The sequence below is a fragment of the Coffea eugenioides genome, chromosome 10 (genome assembly GCF_003713205.1).
Source record: "Coffea eugenioides isolate CCC68of chromosome 10, Ceug_1.0, whole genome shotgun sequence".
Classification (NCBI taxonomy): Eukaryota; Viridiplantae; Streptophyta; class Magnoliopsida; order Gentianales; family Rubiaceae; genus Coffea; species Coffea eugenioides.
In genome coordinates, this window is record NC_040044.1 from 36,343,604 (window position 1) to 36,363,239 (window position 19,636).

At 36.4% G+C, this 19,636-nt stretch overlaps 6 protein-coding genes across 7 annotated transcripts in view; 3 read left to right on the forward strand and 3 right to left on the reverse strand.

Annotated features, from left to right (window-relative positions):
- Positions 1-315: 315 nt before the first annotated feature.
- On the forward strand, positions 316-3,111 carry LOC113749912 (glycolipid transfer protein 3-like). 2 transcript variants are annotated; one of them, XM_027293789.1, is made up of 6 exons: positions 316-730; positions 941-996; positions 1,466-1,596; positions 2,185-2,320; positions 2,612-2,755; positions 2,863-3,111. In XM_027293789.1, exons 1-6 carry the CDS (start codon positions 556-558, stop codon positions 2,896-2,898), a joined length of 678 nt encoding a protein of 225 aa, XP_027149590.1. In that variant the 5' UTR covers positions 316-555; the 3' UTR covers positions 2,899-3,111. The 2 variants fall into 2 exon arrangements, with proteins under 2 accessions (XP_027149590.1, XP_027149591.1); XM_027293790.1 differs by having other exon boundaries at positions 644-800.
- A 635-nt stretch (positions 3,112-3,746) lies between these two features.
- Positions 3,747-6,169, reverse strand: LOC113750784 (endoglucanase 9-like). The gene is made up of 6 exons (XM_027294727.1): positions 5,776-6,169; positions 5,358-5,665; positions 4,778-5,266; positions 4,562-4,694; positions 4,318-4,490; positions 3,747-4,148 (listed from the first exon to the last, which is right to left on the reverse strand). Exons 1-6 carry the CDS (start codon positions 6,167-6,169, stop codon positions 3,747-3,749), a joined length of 1,899 nt encoding a protein of 632 aa, XP_027150528.1.
- A 1,893-nt stretch (positions 6,170-8,062) lies between these two features.
- On the forward strand, positions 8,063-11,789 carry LOC113749355 (uncharacterized protein C57A10.07-like). Its single transcript, XM_027293055.1, has 3 exons — positions 8,063-9,132; positions 10,658-10,782; positions 11,252-11,789. Exons 1-3 carry the CDS (start codon positions 8,520-8,522, stop codon positions 11,567-11,569), a joined length of 1,056 nt encoding a protein of 351 aa, XP_027148856.1. The 5' UTR covers positions 8,063-8,519; the 3' UTR covers positions 11,570-11,789.
- Positions 11,790-12,160: 371 nt separating this feature from the next.
- LOC113749356 (pathogen-related protein-like) lies at positions 12,161-13,366 on the reverse strand. Its single transcript, XM_027293056.1, has 4 exons — positions 13,190-13,366; positions 12,935-13,067; positions 12,546-12,847; positions 12,161-12,431 (listed from the first exon to the last, which is right to left on the reverse strand). Exons 1-4 carry the CDS (start codon positions 13,322-13,324, stop codon positions 12,276-12,278), a joined length of 726 nt encoding a protein of 241 aa, XP_027148857.1. The 5' UTR covers positions 13,325-13,366; the 3' UTR covers positions 12,161-12,275.
- Positions 13,367-15,300: 1,934 nt separating this feature from the next.
- LOC113749357 (pathogen-related protein-like) lies at positions 15,301-16,527 on the reverse strand. Its single transcript, XM_027293057.1, has 4 exons — positions 16,286-16,527; positions 16,037-16,169; positions 15,666-15,967; positions 15,301-15,567 (listed from the first exon to the last, which is right to left on the reverse strand). The coding sequence occupies exons 1-4, from the start codon at positions 16,412-16,414 to the stop codon at positions 15,427-15,429; spliced, it is 705 nt and encodes a 234-aa protein (XP_027148858.1). The 5' UTR covers positions 16,415-16,527; the 3' UTR covers positions 15,301-15,426.
- A 3,025-nt stretch (positions 16,528-19,552) lies between these two features.
- Positions 19,553-19,636, forward strand: part of LOC113750785 (uncharacterized protein C57A10.07-like) — a 10,620-nt gene continuing 10,536 nt past the window's right edge. Inside the window, exon 1 of the mRNA XM_027294728.1 lies at positions 19,553-19,569. Within this exon, the coding sequence (XP_027150529.1) occupies positions 19,553-19,569 (17 nt within the window). The remainder of the gene's footprint in view (positions 19,570-19,636) is intronic.

Here is a 19,636-nt window from a genome sequence, read left to right on the forward strand (position 1 = left end):
CGATTAATGTCGAGCTCGACTCGAGCTTGACTCGAGCCGCTCGCGAGCCTCGATTAATGTCGAGCTCGACTCGAGCTTGACTCGAGCCGCTCGCGAGCGGCTCGCGAGCGGCTCGATTCGTTTGCAGCCCTATTTCCAACCTAATAAGCTTCATCATATCACAGCTTCATTTGGTATCAGAGTAATTATTAAAGATTATTAGGATGAGTGGAAGTGATTACTCTAAGGTCAAAAATGCAAAGGGTCGCAATCATATTATGTCTGCAAGATTAAAAAGAATTACAAATGGCCTATTTAAAAAAAACATTGGAATAAGTGACGAGCTCAAACTTCAAGAACTTGGAAGAATACAGAACTTCAAAACACCAGCGCAAATTGCAAGGCCTCAAAGACAGCCAATGAACAACAGTTTACAATTAACATGTATATTTGCTAGGGAGTCAACTGTGGTATGATTTTCTTTGAATATGAAAATCAACTCAGGAGCTATATACATATAAATAGAATCTTTGATCAACAAGAAAGAATCAAGAAGCCAAAAGGGTCATCAGGGAGATGAAGAGAAGAAGAGAGTTAGAGATGGGGTCAGAGATAAGGTCTGCCATTGATGAGCTATCCATGGTGGTTCTCAAAGTCAAACCTGCTGGTGGTCCTGAGCAACATAATACTTGTGCCTATATCCCCACAAAGCCTTTTCTCTCAGTCTGCAACTTACTTCTTCAAGTTCTTGGTTTGTCTCTCCTTTACTTCTCAAGTGATCACGGACCCTTCATCAACATGAATATGCTGGAATTTTAACTGTAGTTTCGTGAAATTGTTCTTACCTCTAAAGCTCCTTTTTTTTTTTCAATTCTATTTCCTTATTCATTCGTATTCTTAGATGATTTTGTTGTGAACATGGTTTTGATTTTGTGGTGATGTTCCCACCCCTTTTTTGCAGATAAGATAGGGCCAACAATGGCTGTTTTGAGACAGGATGTACATCAGAACATCCAGGTAAATGATTGACATCCACTGTAGGTAGATGCATGGTTCATTATAAAGATTGATTCTTTTTTTTTTTTTTTGTCAAAAAACTCGATAAGTGCAAGGTCGAGCTAACTACCAGCTTATTTGTCATTTTCATGTTACGTGCAAGACACACGCCTCGGCCTCTCCTAGCTTTAAGAGGCAGGACCCTATCTAAAGAAAAAGCCAAGCACGAATCTTGACTTTTGTGCATGATTATGTCTCAAGGATGGATTTTGACATTTTTTTTCTTTTTTTGGTTATTTCTTGCACTGATAAGGTGCAAATTGGTATTTTAGATTGGCTCTTCAGCCAATCTATACATTTAAAAAAATAAAATAAATTGAATACCTTAACATGCCATTTCTAACATTCTGTAGGTCCATCTCCAGTAAATAACCAGAAAGTTTCCTACTTTTGGTTAAGCTGCTGATTTTTCAATTTTTATGAGCCGCAGAGATTGGAGAAGTTCTATGAGTCCGAGCCTTCTGTGTATTCAAATGTGGTGGAGATATTGAGTGAAGAAGCCAAAGAAGGCAAGGCCAAAAAGGGTCCCAGCTGCAGCAAAGCCTTTGTTTGGTTGACCCGGTGAGGTTCTTGGCATGTTCTAGTCTTCTATTACTGTGCTTCATTAGACAAGTAAAGAACTACTATAACAGTATGTACCACCAAAGCATAAGGTGTGCATCAAATTCGAAATCGGTAATTCAAAACTTTGAATTCAGAATTTTTCGAAATTTTGGTATCAGAGAGAATCCGACCGAATTTGATTTCGAATTCACCAATTTTGAATTCGAATTCGTACCGGATTCAAGTTGGAATTCTGTAAATTCCGATTTCACTGAATTTGGGAATTTTGATATATTATTATATAATATAAATTTTATATAATATTATATTTTATAAATTTTATATTACATATATAAAATATATATATTAAAAATGAATTTGAAATCAAAATCGAAAATTCCAATTTGAAAAATTCCATTACCGAATTCGAACCAAATTTGAAATATACGAATTCGGAAAACCCGAATTCAATTCGGATTTCCGATTTACCGATTTCGAAAATCCTGAATTCAATTCGAATTCGGTTGATAAATCGGAATTTTTCAATTTTGCACGTCCCTACCAAAACATATCATGGAATATAACGTTCAAATTTACCTTGTGCAGATCCTTAGATTTTACTGTAACTTTGCTGCAATTGTTGGTGGAGGATTTTGGTAGGGATATGGAGCAAGCAGTGGATGAAGCATATAATATCACTCTGAAGCCATGGCATGGATGGATTTCCTCAGCTGCATACAAAGTAACTACCATAATATGGATTTAAATCTATCGCTTAGTGTTCTGATGAATGATTACTTATTATACTATAACTTTCAACCTAAGATTTTGCATTTAATCCATGCATGACCATGGGGAACACAGATGAGAGGAGTAATCTGTTCAAGCTGTTGTACCATTTTAAGTTTTGAAAACTTAAATATTCAGCTAATTCAACCGTATATTTTATGAGAAGCAGCATAATTTAGCTGGATAATATGAGCTTTAAACATCCTGCAGACTGATTGCAGAATTTCTTGGTGTGTCTCTGCAGGTAGCACTTAAACTAGTGCCTGACACCAAAGATTTTATCACAATTCTCATGGCGGAAGATGAAAATCAGGACATGCTTAAAGAAGAAATACGTACCTTGATTTCATTATTTCTTCCAGTTTTAGAAGGAATACGTACCATTCTGGTGAGCCATTACAAGTAGCACGATCTGTTTGATCGCTTATATAACTTCAGCTGATCAGAACAACAACTTGATCAGCAGTAATGTTTAATTTTTTTCCCCTCTCGCAGAAAACATTCGGATTGGATAGGTTAAAGTGTACCTGAAGCAAAGCATGAGGAAATGGAAACTATTGTACAGGGGGTTCTGTTCTGTGACTTCATTTTGCTCTTCAATGTACATATGTAGCTTACTTCTGTAACTTCTTCTGTAAAATTGAGTCCATAATCAGGCTATGCCCTGTGTGGCTGACATGCGTGAATTAATCAGGTTCTCCAGTTTGTTGAGAAATGAATGTAATTTCAAGTTGATTAGATTAACAGGACTTTGTGTCTTTGGGACACATCAATGTTTTGCCAAGAGTAATGAAACCGATTGCTGCAATTGGACCTCTGATTCATCCCCAGTTTCTGTCAGCAACTCAGCACTTTCTCCTATAAGCCTAATTTCCTGAATAGCTGTCTTATTTCAGGAAATTCAGGAAATGAGATGGACTACTTTTCTTGACTCTATATTATTTTACTAAAGAGGAACAGAGATGAAAGGTCACTGGTTTTTTCCAATCTTTTGATCACTTATCAAAACCAGATTTAGAAAGTATAATAGAATACAGAGACAAAAGGAGAATCATAGTTTTCCCAAATCTTGAAAATTCACATTCTGGAAACTGTGGATAGTTTAAGTCAACTTTTCAAAATCAGTACAAGTATTCGGAAGAGCAAAAGACTGAAGCTAATGGCCAACAGGGCGGGGAGTGGAAATCATAGACAGCTCTAAAGAATACATTTGTCCTTCCCGAGTCATGTATGGAACTGTAGGACTCTAGGGGAAACTAATAAGGATTTTCAGTAGAACTGACCAATTCAGCCATTCTTTGACATGGTTTTCTTTTGATTTTTCACAGATGTAGCTCTTCTATATTTGTCTGTTTGCTGGAACTTGTTTAAAACATCTGCTAGGATGCAGATGGAACAACTTTGATATTATCAAACAAACCTGTTTTGTCTATGCCTGAATTGACTCCATTTGGGTGAGAAGAGCCACTGGGAGGAGCATGCAGTGCGATAAGAGCTGCAACCAATCCAGCATTACCAGATATGCTTGGCTCTGTGAACCAGTTTTTACTTCTCTTATCTTCAAAAATATCATTTATGTCCGGCCCTGCAACCATGGCCCCATGGAGAATATTTGGATTTGCTTCTTTTCTGTTAAGCCAGTATTCTCCATCTCTACAAGTGTGCCGATTGTTATCCCAAGGGATGGATGCACCCCGATGATGAACTTGAGTTGGATACTGATCACCATATCCTACCATGTAGCTTATTTTCATGGGATTATCTCCCAATATGTAATTAACCTGAAAAGATGAGAAAACCAGTGAAATAAAAAATCAAATAATTGTAGGCACGTCTCAAATAGTATAACTTCAATTTGTGGCATATACTGATCAAATCCACTCTGATCAATGGGCAGTTTTAAGTTACAGGTTTTTGAAAATCTTGAGTAATGTCATATGAAATGCTCACTTGTGACCAGGAAAAATCGCTTAATGTTTCCAGAGAAAAGACAGCAGCACCACAACTGGTACGAGTTCTATGCAACAGACTAAGATAGTCACCGTACAATTTTGTAAGGAAAGATGCTGTTGCAGCATGCTGAAGTGGTCCACTAGTATCTGGTTTTAAGAGGATCAATCCACCTGATCATCGAATATCCTTCTGTTAGTGCAAATAAAAAGAAGAGGATATAAGAATTGGCAAAGACATTCACCTTCTGTCTTGGGAAACTTCAAAGTGGAAGTGTAAGAGCACATGAGCAAGTCAGTCCTGTTTGTTGTTGATGCAAATGTGGTTTCATATGGATAACCGAGATCCCGGAAAAATCTAAGTCGTGTTAACAAAATCTGCAGAACACCAAATAATTTATCAGAAGATGAAATGAAAAGACTAGCACATGCTCCCACTCAGTAGATTAATGGTTGAGTACCGCGTTAGCAGCAAGCTTGTTATTCCAAGAGAAAACTTCCTTATCAGATAATAATTCTTCCTCCTCAGCTGTAGCAAAATTATCATTTGCATAGTCAAGGTAACTGCTATTACCAGTAGCAAAGAACAACCAAGTTGCTCCCCAAACCATTTCGTCTCTGTAACTTGTTGAATTATAAAAATTCTTTGCTTGTCCTCCACAATCATCCATTGATGTGTATGTCCCTGGTTTTAGCGAAGGGTCTACATTTCTAGCTAAATTAAATAGTTCCTCTGCTGCTTGTACTAATTTACCAGAATAGTCTTTCTGATCTTTGAATACTAATGCTGCAGCTGACATGCCTGCAACTGTTTCCCCTGCAAGGTCTAAGGCAGTTGCATCACAAACTGAAACAGGTCTTGGATAGCTCATATCTTCTGGCCTTTGCCAACAGCTAATATCATTTTCCCGAGAATTTTCTCCACTGGGGTCATTCCCAGGGCTGCCAACCTAAATCAAACAGAATAAGAAAACTTTTCGAGACTGCAAAATAATGAATTCTAGGGAGGATAACTGAAGAGATATTAAATCCTTAGCCTACCTGAGAATACAAGATAGCTGAATTAGTTGTATTTTTAGGAATAAATAGCTTAAGCAAGTAGTCACTTCCCCATTTGATGATATCCTTGACATGATCAAGTTCCTTAATATCAGCATACTTATCATGATACTCAAGTACAGACCAACTCAATAGAGTAACTGTATAAGCAGTAGGAAAGCTGAATTTCATATTGTTGCCTGAATCATAGAAACCTCCAACTAGATCAGCTTGTGTAGTTGCCATGTTCCCATCACCTAAGCCAGAATCTCCACGGAAAGTTATAGCACTGTCATTAGGGTAATGCCCCGCTACAAAAAAGATTTCCAGGCATGATCATGACAACTGGCTACCGCAATAATCTGATGCCGAAAACTCTATAATAATCAGTTTCTATAAGAATGATATTATGATATCTTACATTTTTGTGCATCAAAGAAAAGGAGAGCTTGATTCAAGGCAAGTGTAAGGTCCTTGGAGGGCTCATGATGGTGCTTTCTCCGTGGCAGAATACTTAGTAGCAGAATCAGTATCAAGAAGGTAATAGTTATGGAGGCTGCAAAAACCAGAAAACGGTAGAAATGCTTCTTATCCCCGATTGTAAGATTGAAACTGATTGATCTTGAGTATCTAGGAGGGATTGAATCCCAAGCATTGGAAGATTGAGGGAGGACATTGAAGTCGAGTTCAATGGAGTTCCAACGACTAGAGGAAGGGAGGAGCCGGCCAGCCCCTGGTACAGTATGAACAAACCTGACAGGAGTTGGAATTCTGTCAAGTTCTGAATAGCCAATAGAGTTTCTGGATCCTTGCATTCTTGGCTAATGAGGTTCTTTCCAATACTAAACTACAAGATTAATTAGCAAAACAAAACATTCATTCAATATGTGTGTGGAGACATTCCCAATGCATGATTTTCTTCTCCAAGCATAGTAACCATCTATTTCAAGTTTTCATAATATTAGTTATGTCTGGACTCAATAAAAGCAATTATTTACGGCAAATTTAAGGGCAAAAGGTTGTTCGTTACATTTGTCAACACACTAGGTATTAGGGATAATACGTTCGTGGTCCATCGTTCATCAACCTTTAATGGCTTTTGTGAATATTAAATGAGAGGACACGTGTCACCCTAATATATGGTGTAACAAAGAATGTAACACTACAGATGTGATAAAGAATTTATATCCAAATTTAACACACTTTGTTTTGCGTTGGTCATGTTCGCGAGAAAAGGGGTGTGTAGTCGTGAAATTTACTGCCAAAAAATCTGTAATTTGCAAGTTGTGAAAACTTTTCAGATCATGTACACTTTTTTTTTGTTTGCATATATCCAAGAATTTCCTTCAAATATATGGAGGGTTATGGAAAAGTACTAACCTTCTCCAACAGATCAAGTCTGGTCCAGTTTATCATGTCCATTTTGCTTTAAGAGTTTACATGTTTTAATCCCATTGGCTGAAATTTTTGCAAAATTGCTTCAACCCTGAGTCTAATTGCTGTCAACTGTCAACCAGATTTCCTTGCACTTTGCTTGATTTTAAACCAATATTTTTATGCAAAACCTTATTAACGATGAATTATTTCAAACAAAAACTATCAATATTTGTTTTTCATGGAAAATGGTCCAAATTAGAAGGGTAAAACAAAGGAAAAAAATTACCATGCTTAACTATCATGATGACCATTTCAATGATGAATTTGCTCGTACGTTCGTTTTGTGTAAGAGGAAGAACAATTCTGGACTAAGGACGGCCAATTTACAGCCCAAATTGGATCGTGGCTTATGAATCTCGATCAGTCAGTACTCTAGTCGGCCCACACTAGCCAGGCTGCGTTTGGCCCGCTAATCCATCTCTCTACTGTTACACTTGCAAGAGAAAAGGATCCCATTCTGATAATTTTTGTGTAATTGTGCTTCAACACCAACATTTTGTAAGTAAATAAGATGCCTTGACATTAATGCCGCAAAACTTTTGTTGAGTCACATTTAATCCCCAAGAAGATGTTGCAAGATATACATTGGAGCTAAAATATCTCTAGTGCAACATGCGAAGATACTAATCCTTCAACCTGTTGCTTGACAAATCTTGGTGAAATCTGTTGCACCTTAATCTCAAGTGATTCTAGTTTAAACTCTAGAAGATTGATCATAATTTTGTCTAGGATAATGGCATTTTCTGAGAAAAACTTAATAAGGTCATTGTCACTTGTATGACTGCAGTAATCCAATATCTTGAAGACATTAAGAGGTTGGAGCAGATAATTTATAATTTGTAGCTTTCTCTAAGTTTTTGCACCTCACAATTATTTTACTGTCCCCTTCCAACCACAAAAAAGAAAGGTACATCAAGATGTACAAACATAAATGCGAGAAAGAACATGTTGTACAAATAAGAGAGAAATAGAGAGAGGGTAGCAGTAGCCGAAAATATGAGTAAGGGGCTTAGGATGGTTTTTTTTGTTCATTTTTTTTTTTTTATGATAGCCCACTTAGTTTCCTATTTAAAGGTAAAGTAGTCCTTCCATCTTTAGAATGGTTTCGGTATTAGTTTTAAGGGATGAATTACTTGTTTGAATTCAGGTCAGGGGTAAAGTGAAACTATCCCTAACGTTCAGGGAGTAGAGAGAAATTAATTCAAAACTTTTTTTTTTTTTTTACCCAAATAACTATTAATCCAAATGGACATTCTGCTTCTTCCTGGCTTCAAAATCCTCACAAATTTTCAATGCTCAGAAACCTTTTGATTTGAAGTTCCAGCAAATTCATGGACTAAAGCTTTAGATAATCAGCATGCATTCTCTAATTGGAGATATTTCTTGTTCTATCTCCTACCATTTCCAATCCTGAAATCCTTTTTTAAAATCTGTTTTGCTCTGAATCCCATTGTAATACTCGATTGGGTATTCGATTCTACCTTGTTCTGCTTCAGAAAACCCATATGCGTTGACTTTTGAATGCTATTGAATTTCGAATTTCCAAAAAATGGGCGTGTTTGAAGCCAAATTCGTGATCTTTATGCTGAATTTCCGTATGGGTTCTGCTTCAAATTCCCAACTGAATCAATTTTCACAGTAACGTTTATTTATTTATCTTGGGTATTTATCGGGCATGCTAAAAAATTTCTCCCCTTTCTTGATCTTTTATTTGGCTTGATCCAATCTATGAAGATAAATTACTCGAATGTGTCCAACAGTCCCAAGTCCTTTCAGGCCTATCCAAGGAACATTGACTTTGATTTAGAATCAGGAACCATCAAAAAATCCAGAAAACCAAGAAGTTCCAGTCTTTTTCATCCCAAAAAAATGATTAAATCCCTAGGCAACAAAATCCAGTACTACTACAAGCTTCATCCTGTGCTGATGTTCTTGATTTCTTTATCAATTGGGATCACAATTCTTGTTTTGTTATCTTTATATGAAAGCAAGTATAGAATGACTAGCAATTATAATGGTATGTATAAAGTGGATTCTGGTTCTTCTGAATCATATCCCTTTGCTAGGTTGATGAATCTTGTGATGGTTGCTGGGCATTCTGTTTATACTAGTAGTAGTTGTGAGAAGGTTGATAAGGACGATGCTTGGTTTTTGGAATCTTATCAGAAGCATAAGGGTCAAGCTGCTACTTTTGTGAGTCATATAGAGAAGGGAGTCGAGATTACAGGGAAAGATAATGCAGCATTGCTGTTGTTTAGTGGAGGTGAGACGCGGAAAGATGCCGGTCCGAGGAGTGAGGCACAGAGTTATTGGACTGTTGCTGAGTCCAAAGGATGGTTTGGTGAGTGAATCAGTTTCACTTTGTTGAATTGAGAATTTGGTTATGCTTCATTATTCTAAGAATGATTTTTTGGCTTTGTGTGTTTTTTTTCTTTAGGTATTACTTCTTCACAAAATGTGGCTAGGTTGAGTTATTTTAGACATGAGTGGAACAGTATTACATAAACAAGTTCACTATCTCTACTACTGTCCCAATTACAGTGAAACTAGTAGCATACACACTAGAAGCAGTGTAATCCACTATGTTATTACTATCTTAATTTAGTGTGTCATTTTGTAGAATGTAGGAGAAAGTGTAATCCACTATGTTATTATGTAGAAGATGGGACACGTTGGTCTTTAATCCTATTCCTTTGGAATTTACTAGTATATGTCAAATGTGGTAAGTTGTTATTCAGTAGTTGTAATTCTAAGAAACAAAGGGATCTTGGAGTGTCTAAGAAAAGCATAGTGCAAGGAAGACAACTCCCTTTCATGGATGTTCTGACACATAGGTTCTTGTTCTATGGCTACAGAATGCAAGAGAGGTTGTTTATAATTACGAGTATCATTTGAGTTTCCAGTCTGTACTTTTTATGCCTCCTTTTATATTGGTAATTCTTTTTTTGGTATGCTGGTTGTATGTAAAGTTGTTGACTTTTGACTTCTCACAATATATATATATATGGAAACATCTATGAGATACAAAATTTAGCGGACAGCATTCCTTCCTGAGACGAATGGTGTTACCTTAGTCCCTTCAAATTGCATCTCATTCAAATGGTTCTTGGTGGGAGTAATTTGTTTGATGATAGTTACTTGTCAAGTTAATGTTGTCTAGATCTTATGGTTAATTTATCTGATAGTTAATTGTGTAAATTAAAAAGGCTAACATAAAAGAGTTAAATATGGTTTCTCATGAAATGGCTTTTATCCAGCCTGGTTGTTGCTGTTTATATGGTTATTTATTCTGCTGCAACTCCTCTTGTGCACCAAATGTAGAATATCCAGTTGGTTGCACATTGTCTTGAGAGGCTAAGGATGTTTCCTTTTCAGTTTGTTTGGAAGCAATCTGTTCTCTCTCCATACGCGTGTCCTTGTTTTCTGTGTCAACATGTTACACATAGTATGTGGCACAATATGTCTATGTCATATGTATGGTACTTGATAGTTTCCATCTCTTGGCTGCCATTGTTGGGTTCTCTATCTTCCTCGTGGTGTTTATATATGAAATGTGCTTTTTCACCTAGTGTTCAGTAACTTCTCTTTCAAAGGTGGATAAACTTTAACGTGGTAATTATTAGACCTAGAATCCAAACCCCCCACCCCCCAACAAAAAAGAAAAAACCTCGCCAGTAAAAGAAGGAAAAACAAAGAAAAAAGAACAAAAATGAAATAGAGAGATCAGTAAGAGTTTGGGACTTGATTGCTCTATCCATGGAAACCACTGTCCGTCTGTCAGTAGTAAATCTTTTAATGCATTGATTGCTTTTATAAGCTTTGAGTATTCTAATCCTGGTCTTATGATGGCTATCTTATCTCCATAGGCAAGCAAGATGAAGTTAGATGGAGGGCACTTACAGAAGAACATGCAAGGGACAGCTTTGAGAATCTTCTCTTTAGCGTGTGCCGGTTCAGGGAGCTCACAGGCACTTATCCACTTAATATAACTGTAAGGCCCACTTTCTGGTACATTCTCTTTATGGCTTTTGTTTTTTGGTTGAAATCATCTGAGTTAATGGTTGGGAACCTAGTAGGACATAAATTAATCTTTGACTTGTCAATGGGAAAAGGAGGACGGAAATATCATCTCAAAGTCAATTTCTATCATAATTTTGTAATATGTGTAGATGGTTAGGGTCCACTATTATGTGTCTAAGGACTCGTATATTCTTGATCTTTCCTTATATTTTCAGTAGATGCACATTTATCCCTGCTTGATACAGATAAAGACAGTAAAATGACCTGATATTCTGTTGGTTCTTCATCTATAGTTCTTATGTTGGTGACCAATTTATGTCTTCAAATAATGTGCTAATACGATTGAGCAGGAAATAATTGTTTGTGTTAAGCTTGGTGAACCTGGTTGACTGCCTCTGTAAACAAATCTAATCGATATACCATGCTTGCATGTGAAATAGGTTGTTGGATATGATTTCAAGGAGGAGAGATTTATGCATCTGCATCGCTCTGCAATTAGGTTTCCAGACACAAGGTTCTTTTACTCGGGCACACCCTCTTCACAAACTTCAAGGGAAGCTGCTTTGAAAGGTGAAGCATTGGTTAGAACACAATTCCAGGACGATCCTTACGGATGTTTAGGTCCACTTCGTCGTAAAAAGTTTGGGCGGGATCCTTTTCATCGGTCAATTCCTTATCCTAATGGCTGTCCTGAAATTGAAGGACTGTTTAGATACTGTGGAAGAACACCATATTCTGGTCCCCTTCCTTGGGCCTAGCATACCAAGCTTTTCTTCATATGTATAAATTGATAGGACTAGCCAGGACAAATACGAAGATGTCACTAGTAGTTACCATAGAGTTTTGCCGAAATAGAAAAATATGATGCCATGAGATACATGACTTAGTGGCGCAGCGAAAGCTGTGTAAGACTGTTGCTAAGTGGCATGTTAATTTAACTCAGCTTAATTAATAGCATTTTACAATATTTGTAACCAATTTGTTCCCTCGTTCTGGATAGGATTTTTTCTTTTCTTTTATTTTTTTGCATATACAAGGAATGCTGGACTCCGGCATCCTATTATTGGAAGTTTGTGCAGGAGATGATCAACCTCAGGATCCCAAGTCTGGCAATCTTGGTAATGAGGTGAAGGATCAAGAAAACGTTAGTATGATTTCAGGGTTTTACACCAGCGTGGTTCTTGGCTTCAATTTTGGGTTTTGGGAAGAGCCTGTGATGCCTTACAGCTCAACATCAAACTAGATAGGAGGTTGGCTATCTATAAGCATATTGTCAGTAAATAAAACTTGAGAGGCAAGGGAAAGGGTAGAATACAAGAAACTTGGCTCAAACTCTCAACAGCTGAGAAATTTTAATTAGTATAACTAAAGTAATGGAGTACAGATGATCAAAGGGTCCTGATATTATCTTTACTCTGATCTGACTTGAAACTCAAAGAAATGCACTTCAGGATTGATTCAAGCTCATTTGTCTAAGTTACTCTGCTGTAGCAAAAATGGGCAGGTAGAAGGTGCCTCAATCTTATATTCATCAGATGGTTTGCCCTTCAGAAGGCCTTCAAGTAGTTGTCCAGGGTCGTAGAAGAACTGCACCTTCACAACCTTGGAGTTCTCATTCAACTGTTCCGGGACCATAATTTGAGAACAAATCCAATTATTAGGATAGTATTAGTTGGATGAAGAAAACAAAGAGAGTAAAACTGGAAGTTGGATAAATGGTATTAGCACAGGTACCTCAAAAATGGCCATCCCAAAAAATTCAACCATTTCTCCGGTTGGGGGATTTCCTTTAAAAGGACCTTCCATGAAACCCCAATGCCTGAACTTGTATACTATCACCGGCGGCCCTGAATATACGTGAAGGATCTCCAGAGCGAATCCACGTGGAAATGTAGTCCTGAAAACCTTGAGAGCTGATTCCATGGTTTCTTTAGCTGGATCATAAGCCCGGAATTCCTCTGGCAAGGCGGTTTGCAATAGCACATTGTAGCCTCCCCCTAGTTTTCCTTTTTCTTCTATGGTTAGAGGTTTCCTTCCTGAAAATTCATCAGTTGCAAAACTATGAGTCTTACTGGCATCTGTAGCCTAGTGAACAATAACAAGATTTATTGTCTGTTGCCTACCATTGACGCTGATAGTATAATTCTTTGTATCTATTGTCTTATACTCAGCAGGGTTGGCTTTGTGGAAAACCTCCATTTCCCATGTTTTCACCAGCCTCTGCACTTTGTCTTCGAGCGATCCAGCAGGCCATATCTACCAATACAATAGAAGCAGAAGCAACAAGAGTAACATAGTTTTAATTTCATAAACTTCCAGAGTAGTTATTAGGAGTACATTTGTATCTTGAAGATATAAAATAGTGTGAATAACCAGACCTTAGTTCGGCCTTCTTCAAAGAGCTTGTCTACAAGATCATAGTTAGGAGGACCATATCTCCAGTGGATGTTCTTCACCTCTTCTTCTTCACTAAGATAGGACCTGTACTTAGTTTTTTCTGCTTCAACTGCCATTTTTATGACTGGATAAGGTTACGATGTTTGTGAATTACCACACTATCATCTGTTGCCACTCGTATATAGAGCACAAGTTGTGTTTTTGCGGGTCGTATTAGCTTACCATTTTCAATGACAACTTTGATCGGAATAATTTAAGTATTACAACTACTCGATGCAGTGAATATCAAAGAAGTTTCAAGGCAGTTTCACCTAATCAACGAAAGGAGAACATGTTGAGAAACATTTTTTTTTTCCTGTTATGGACCAAATTCGATGGATGGTAGTGTTTAATTAACAAATTATTCAAATCACTACAAGATCCAATCTTCTTTCAAAATGAGATTAGTGCAGCATTTTAATCGGTTTTGGGGAATATACCCGTGACACACTGACACTTTGCAGCTCAACAGTCAAAGAGGTACTCATTTTTTTAACAAATTCCATGAAAATAACGTCCACCAGCAGAGGAACATAAAAGAGGGGAACATGATATTTGTTCCAAATGTTTTAGTGCTTGTTCCATTTTATATTGGAGTCAGAAAAGAAAGAATACATTCAATTTAGTTGGTTCGTATTAACTCTTTTCATTGTATATGATTTAAACTGCAGTATGTAGCTTAAGTTCAGTCCTAGTGAAACACTTCCACATTTCATATCCATTTTGTCAGGATCCAAGCACGGGGCAAACAACTATTGAAATATCAAGTACACAATAATTTAATGGCAAATAAGTCACAAGCATGAAAGATAGACGACACACAATATTTAACGTGGTTTGGCTCCTCCATTGAGCCTACGTCCACGGAGAGAAACCCGTTCTTTATTATGAAAAGAAAATTCTATACAAGAATACAACTTGAATCCAAATCCAACCCTTATATACCATCTCTCATCTCCCAAGAACCCCCTCTCACCCCATGTATAAGGCTACCTGTTGCTCTTGTGTGTCTCTTATATAGTATGCCAACCTACCTATTTATAGAGAATATAATTATTTGGCCAAAAATCAAATAATAATTGAAAACCAATTCTAATTCCTAGACTTATATAGAATAGGAAATAACTTCTAATCCTAAACAAAATAGAAAATTCCTTGGCTACTATTTCAAGTAACTAAAACCAATTAGGAAACTAGTTACTTCTACACAAGACAAGAAACCTGTTTAAAAGAAATTAAGCCAATTTCCTAACACATTTAGTCTTAGTGAAACAGTTGCACATTTCATGAAACTTTATTCAAAGTTTTGTTATTTTGTTTGAAGCAGAGATAGACAGAATTTAGAAGTCTATAAGAATTGGTTCTACGTTTTATTCTTCTAGTAATTACACTATCAGAAGAAGAAGGGAAAAAAAGAAAAAAATGGTAATGGTTGAGCCATGTTCATCACCACCTATGTTGTGATGTCCAGGTTCATAAAAGAGCTGCACCTTCACAATCTGAAGAGTGCTGATCAAGCTGTTTTCAATACAACAGTTTTAGATCATCCTAGTGTATGCATGGTCAAAGTGACACAAAAATGTAACTGGTCCTTCAAATTGACCCTCCATAAAACCCCAGTGCCTAATCTGTGTACCTGGTTGCCATGAATACACTTGAAGGATCTCTACCGCGAATCCACATAGTAATTGGTTCATGAAGGAGCGACAAGAAGAATGTGTCCCCTTTGTTCTAGTGTTTTGTTTGAGTCACAGACTCACAGTCGAAGAACATTATTTGCTCTCAGAAGCAAGGCCAATATCAAATTTTTGACTGATAAAGAAATATCTTGAGTCCTTTAGATGCACACGAGAAGAAAGTGTTGTAGTTGTAGGATTGAATGAGCATGATTCTTGACTTTGTCACTGGATATTAGGAAACCTGTGGTATCTTTGTGAATTTGAACCGCACAATGTAGCAGAACCAAGGAAATACAAATCCGTTTTACTGGAGATGTCCTGTTCTTTTTATGATGCAGATAAACAGCATATCAAACAATTATTGGCAATGTCTTTATTAACAGCAAAAGGAGTAGTTGGCCATTTTATTCTGCTCTCATTTCATTAATAGGAGTACAATTATACAAACGAAAACAAAGTAATCAGCATGGGTCCAATTCATCAATTTTCCTAGTTCACAGCTAAGCTGTAGTGAAGAAAGGACAGCTTGAACTTGTCTCAGCCTTGTGTTCATCAGACATTTTGCCCTTCACAAGACCTCCAAGTAGTTGTCCAGGATCATAAAAGAACTCCGCTTTCACAGCCTTAGAGTGCTCATCCAACTGTTACAACACCATGATTTCAGACAACACAAAAACCAGGAACACATTGATTGGAAAGCAAAATCAAGAAGGGATCTGATTTGTTTGAGAAGTAGTACCTCAAAAATAGCCAAGCCAAAAAATTCAACCATTTCTCCTGTTGGAGCATGTCCTTTAAAAGGACCCTCCATGAAACCCCAGTGTCTGAACTTATACACGATCACTGGCGGTCCAGAATACACTTGAAGGATCTCTACAGCGAATCCACGAGCGAATGTAGTGGTGAAAACCTTCTGAGATGATTCAGCAGTTTCATTCGCAGGATTGTAAACGCGAAAGTTCTCTGGCAAGCCTGTCTGCAGGAACACATTGTAACTTCCTCCAAGCTTTTGAGCTTCTTCCAATGTCAAAGCTTTCCTCCCTGAAAAATTTGTCCATGTCAATACTACTACAACACAAATTAGAGAAGATGGATGTCGATTGTTCCTACCGTTGATGCCTAGAGTAAACTTCTTTGCATCAAGTGTTTTATACTCATCAGGATTGACTTTGTGGACAATTTCCATCTCCCATGTCTTGACCAGCCTCTGCACTTTCTCTTCAAGTGATCCAACAGGCCATATCTACAAACAAAATATTAGTAACCAACAATTGCTAAGCACTGTTTATCATTTCTCATATGATGATCTTCGTGGGATTTTGGCAAATATGAAAAGGTAGAAAGAAAATATATCCTGACCTTAGTTCTGCCTTCTTCAAATAGTTTGTTAACAGCATCATAATTAGGAGGACCAAACCTCCAGGTGGTGTTCTTCACATCCTCTTCAGTAAGGTAGGACCTGTACTTGTCTCCTTCTGAGGCTGCCATTGCATGACTGAATAAGATTCAAGATATTTTTGCAAACTATCAAAGTGTCATCTATATATACAAATCAGATGTAGTCTAATTTCTTGCGGGTCGTATTATCTTACCCAAGCAATCTGATATTAAAAAACTGTGAAGAACGAGGACATTGAGAGATGAAAGATTCCCCACTCCTTGTAGCTCTTTTTTTTTTATATATATGTCAAAATCAAGAATAAATTAACCATAATCATTGCCGAACGATGGTAGTTTCACTATTCAAATTCAAATAGTTCACAAGATTTTTTTTTTAAAAAAAAGATGATACTTTGTTCTTTATCTTAAAAAGAAGGGAAAATGACCTGTTTCATCCCTCACATTTCACAAAAATATTCTTTTCGTCCCTCACTTTTAAAATGAAGCAATTTCATCCCTGACATTTAAAAATTAAAACTATTACATCCCTGAACCTAATTTTCAATTTGAATCAAACCATCCAATAACCCGTAATAAATTTCGGAGATAGAATTGATAGGTCACTCGGTCAATTTCATCATATTCACATGACATTTATCAAACCAAAAAAACAAACATTATAACATAAAGGCCATTATTTGTCTTGGAATAGTCGGATTTTTCTTTTGGGTAAATCTTTTCATGCATCGTTAGTATATTCGCTTGCGAGTCTAGATGTGTATCATAAATACAAAATTTGGTGTTTAAATTTAAATTGAAATGATATGGTAAGTACATAAAACCATCAGTGTATACAATGACAATGTAGGAATTCAAGTTGAGTTATATTCAAGTTGAGTTAACCAAGTGATCTACCAATTATACCTTCAAAATTTGTAATTGGGTTGATAGGTGGTTTGATTCAGATTGAAAATTGGATTCAAGGATGTAATAGCTTTAATTTTTAAATGTCAGGGACGAAATTGATTCATTTTAAAAGTAAGGGACGAAAAGAATATTTTTGTGAAATGTGAGGGATGAAATAGGTCATTTTCCCTAAAAAGAATCTATTTTTCCGATAAAGTACTATAAAAAGTAGATTTATTATTATAATTGATTATCAAACAACAATATTGGCGTGAAAAACTCATTTCTTTGTAATTATGCCAAATTACGTTACAAGAATAAATTAAACTTTGCAAGATAAGGGCATTTTAGGATATTCATTAAAATTTTGAACCTATTTTAAGTTTTGATTACCAAAGTGTCAAATCAAGGGAGGTAAGTGTAATTTTTCAAAAATTTAAGGGAGCTGAGCGAAATAGTCAAAAACCTCAGGGGAGGTATCTGAAAGTATCCCCAACGTTAAATATCCTACGAGCTGGCCAATACTACATTACTAACCGATGATGTTTCTTTGCAGCAAATGTAGAAGAAAGATAAGTTGACAACTTTGACAAGAATATTCTCATCAGTTTTGAGTCAATTAAATTTCTGTAATTTTAAAAAAGAAAAAAGAAATGACAATTCTGAGAAGTAATAAATCAACTTCAACAAATTTGACCTGAAGAGTCTGAATATTAGCATCACTCAATCTGACAAACTTTCATGAAAGTTTTTCTGGCTCTGCTTCTCCCAAAATTGAAAGTGTTTTGCAATCATAGGATATTTTGGAAACTAATACCGACATTAAAACAGCCGTGTGGTACAAGCTCACTAATCCTTTTCAGCAGTGACAAATGATAGAATCGTTGTCAAATTTTGTTCAGCAAGTTGATACATGCATGACATATGGTTCATGAGTTGAACTTTATTTGTCTGAGTAATATGCCATGAATCATTTCAAGAATCCTCGTTTACTTGAAAAATCAAAAAGCATTTCTGATTCCGGAACTTATCAAAAAGTTGATTTTTCAGCAAGCCTTTTAGAAAGGGATAAGTTGCAATTTGGGTAGTTTGTAAAATACCTTCCTTCCAACAGTCTGTATGGCTCAATTAAAAATGTTTCAGCCACTAAGTCATTCCAAATCCATTTGAATATTCAGAGATCAACCAAACTCAAATTTGTTAACAGTCTGTATTTTGACAAGGAAACCCAAATCAAAAATTTTTTTTTTTCTTCTTTTTGTCGACCGACGACTCCTATTCCTAATCCAACACATATTAGAGAAGGTCAAAAAAAGTTAGAAGGAGATGATCTGACCTCTAAACTAAAAGGGTTTACTAAATCTCTCGTCTGCAATCAAATCTGCACTTTATGCTTCACCTGGTGGCCGACTCATCTAAGCAGGTCCGGGCTTTTTCCAACTGTTCAATGGCCCCGAGAACATTGGAGGAGTGTATTCATTGTCGTGGACTGATTGACTTGGGGTCTACAGGGGCGGCGCTTAGGGGAGTTTGTTACTATATAATTGTAGTCAAAAGTGATCCATTTGAATGTTCATGAACATACTACCAAACAAGGGTATGTCAATCTTTATATTTGGAGAGATAAGCAAAAATTAAATGTGGGACCAAAAGACAAGCTAAATTATTCAACAGTTGAATCAAATTGTGAATAGAAGAAGTTCATTCGAGTTTAATTTGTAAACTAGTCAAATTAAAGTAACTCATTTGAATATTCATGGATCATCAACCAAATTGAAATATGTCAAATCTTTGTATATGGGCAAACACACTGTCTAATGCAGGTGATTTATTTTGAAATAATTAATTCGGGAGTAATTAAAGCATCTCACTATGATTTTTTTTCCCTGATCTTTATCCATCACCTCTCTACTTTCAAATACACATATTTCTCAGGGGAAAATTGTTTTTAGAAAATTTTCCAAAAATGCTTTCCCCTCTTTTTATCCTAATATTTCTATATCCTAGAAGAAAACAAACTACTACACTAATATTTTGATGAAATAACTCCTTCAAAAAAAGTGCAATTCTAATGGAAGACTAAATTTACAAATAAGGAAGCACGCCAAACAGTCAATTGCCAATTGTTGATGGAGTTGCAATATTTGCGCTTGTGCCATATATATATATATATATATATTAAAAGAGTCTACAAAGGTTATAGAATGCACAAATGTTGAATTGCCAATATCACAACTCTAGTTGATATTTAATTGCTTTTGTAAGAAACTCCGTGTTGATTTTTTCCTTATATATCTTAAATATATAAAAGGGGGAAGGGGGAATAGCTACAGTGCAGTCATGGGCCGGTTTCGATGGTAATTCTGATGACTTCGTGAGGTGTCTTGGTCTTTCCATCAACAAAATCCTCCCAATCACACAACA

What these genes read in the sequence shown, in the direction of transcription:
- LOC113749912 (XM_027293789.1), top strand. Translation starts at nt 556, where the DNA reads ATGAAGAGAAGAAGAGAGTTAGAGATGGGGTCAGAGATAAGGTCTGCC. An exon ending in CTTACTTCTTCAAGTTCTTG is followed by an intron (nt 731 to 940) that starts GTTTGTCTCTCC and finishes CCTTTTTTGCAG; the next exon opens with ATAAGATAGGGCCAACAATG. An exon ending in GCCTTTGTTTGGTTGACCCG is followed by an intron (nt 1,597 to 2,184) that starts GTGAGGTTCTTG and finishes TACCTTGTGCAG; the next exon opens with ATCCTTAGATTTTACTGTAA.
- LOC113750784 (XM_027294727.1), bottom strand. Translation starts at nt 6,169, where the DNA reads ATGCAAGGATCCAGAAACTCTATTGGCTATTCAGAACTTGACAGAATT. An exon ending in GAAGTTTCCCAAGACAGAAG is followed by an intron (nt 4,491 to 4,561) that starts GTGAATGTCTTT and finishes TTCGATGATCAG; the next exon opens with GTGGATTGATCCTCTTAAAA. An exon ending in GCGATTTTTCCTGGTCACAA is followed by an intron (nt 4,149 to 4,317) that starts GTGAGCATTTCA and finishes TCATCTTTTCAG; the next exon opens with GTTAATTACATATTGGGAGA.
- LOC113749355 (XM_027293055.1), top strand. Translation starts at nt 8,520, where the DNA reads ATGAAGATAAATTACTCGAATGTGTCCAACAGTCCCAAGTCCTTTCAG. An exon ending in TGAGTCCAAAGGATGGTTTG is followed by an intron (nt 9,133 to 10,657) that starts GTGAGTGAATCA and finishes TTATCTCCATAG; the next exon opens with GCAAGCAAGATGAAGTTAGA. An exon ending in CTTATCCACTTAATATAACT is followed by an intron (nt 10,783 to 11,251) that starts GTAAGGCCCACT and finishes CATGTGAAATAG; the next exon opens with GTTGTTGGATATGATTTCAA.
- LOC113749356 (XM_027293056.1), bottom strand. Translation starts at nt 13,324, where the DNA reads ATGGCAGTTGAAGCAGAAAAAACTAAGTACAGGTCCTATCTTAGTGAA. An exon ending in TTGAAGAAGGCCGAACTAAG is followed by an intron (nt 13,068 to 13,189) that starts GTCTGGTTATTC and finishes TTGTATTGGTAG; the next exon opens with ATATGGCCTGCTGGATCGCT. An exon ending in TTGGGATGGCCATTTTTGAG is followed by an intron (nt 12,432 to 12,545) that starts GTACCTGTGCTA and finishes GTCCCGGAACAG; the next exon opens with TTGAATGAGAACTCCAAGGT.
- LOC113749357 (XM_027293057.1), bottom strand. Translation starts at nt 16,414, where the DNA reads ATGGCAGCCTCAGAAGGAGACAAGTACAGGTCCTACCTTACTGAAGAG. An exon ending in GTTTACTCTAGGCATCAACG is followed by an intron (nt 15,968 to 16,036) that starts GTAGGAACAATC and finishes CAAATTTTTCAG; the next exon opens with GGAGGAAAGCTTTGACATTG. An exon ending in TTGGCTTGGCTATTTTTGAG is followed by an intron (nt 15,568 to 15,665) that starts GTACTACTTCTC and finishes GTGTTGTAACAG; the next exon opens with TTGGATGAGCACTCTAAGGC.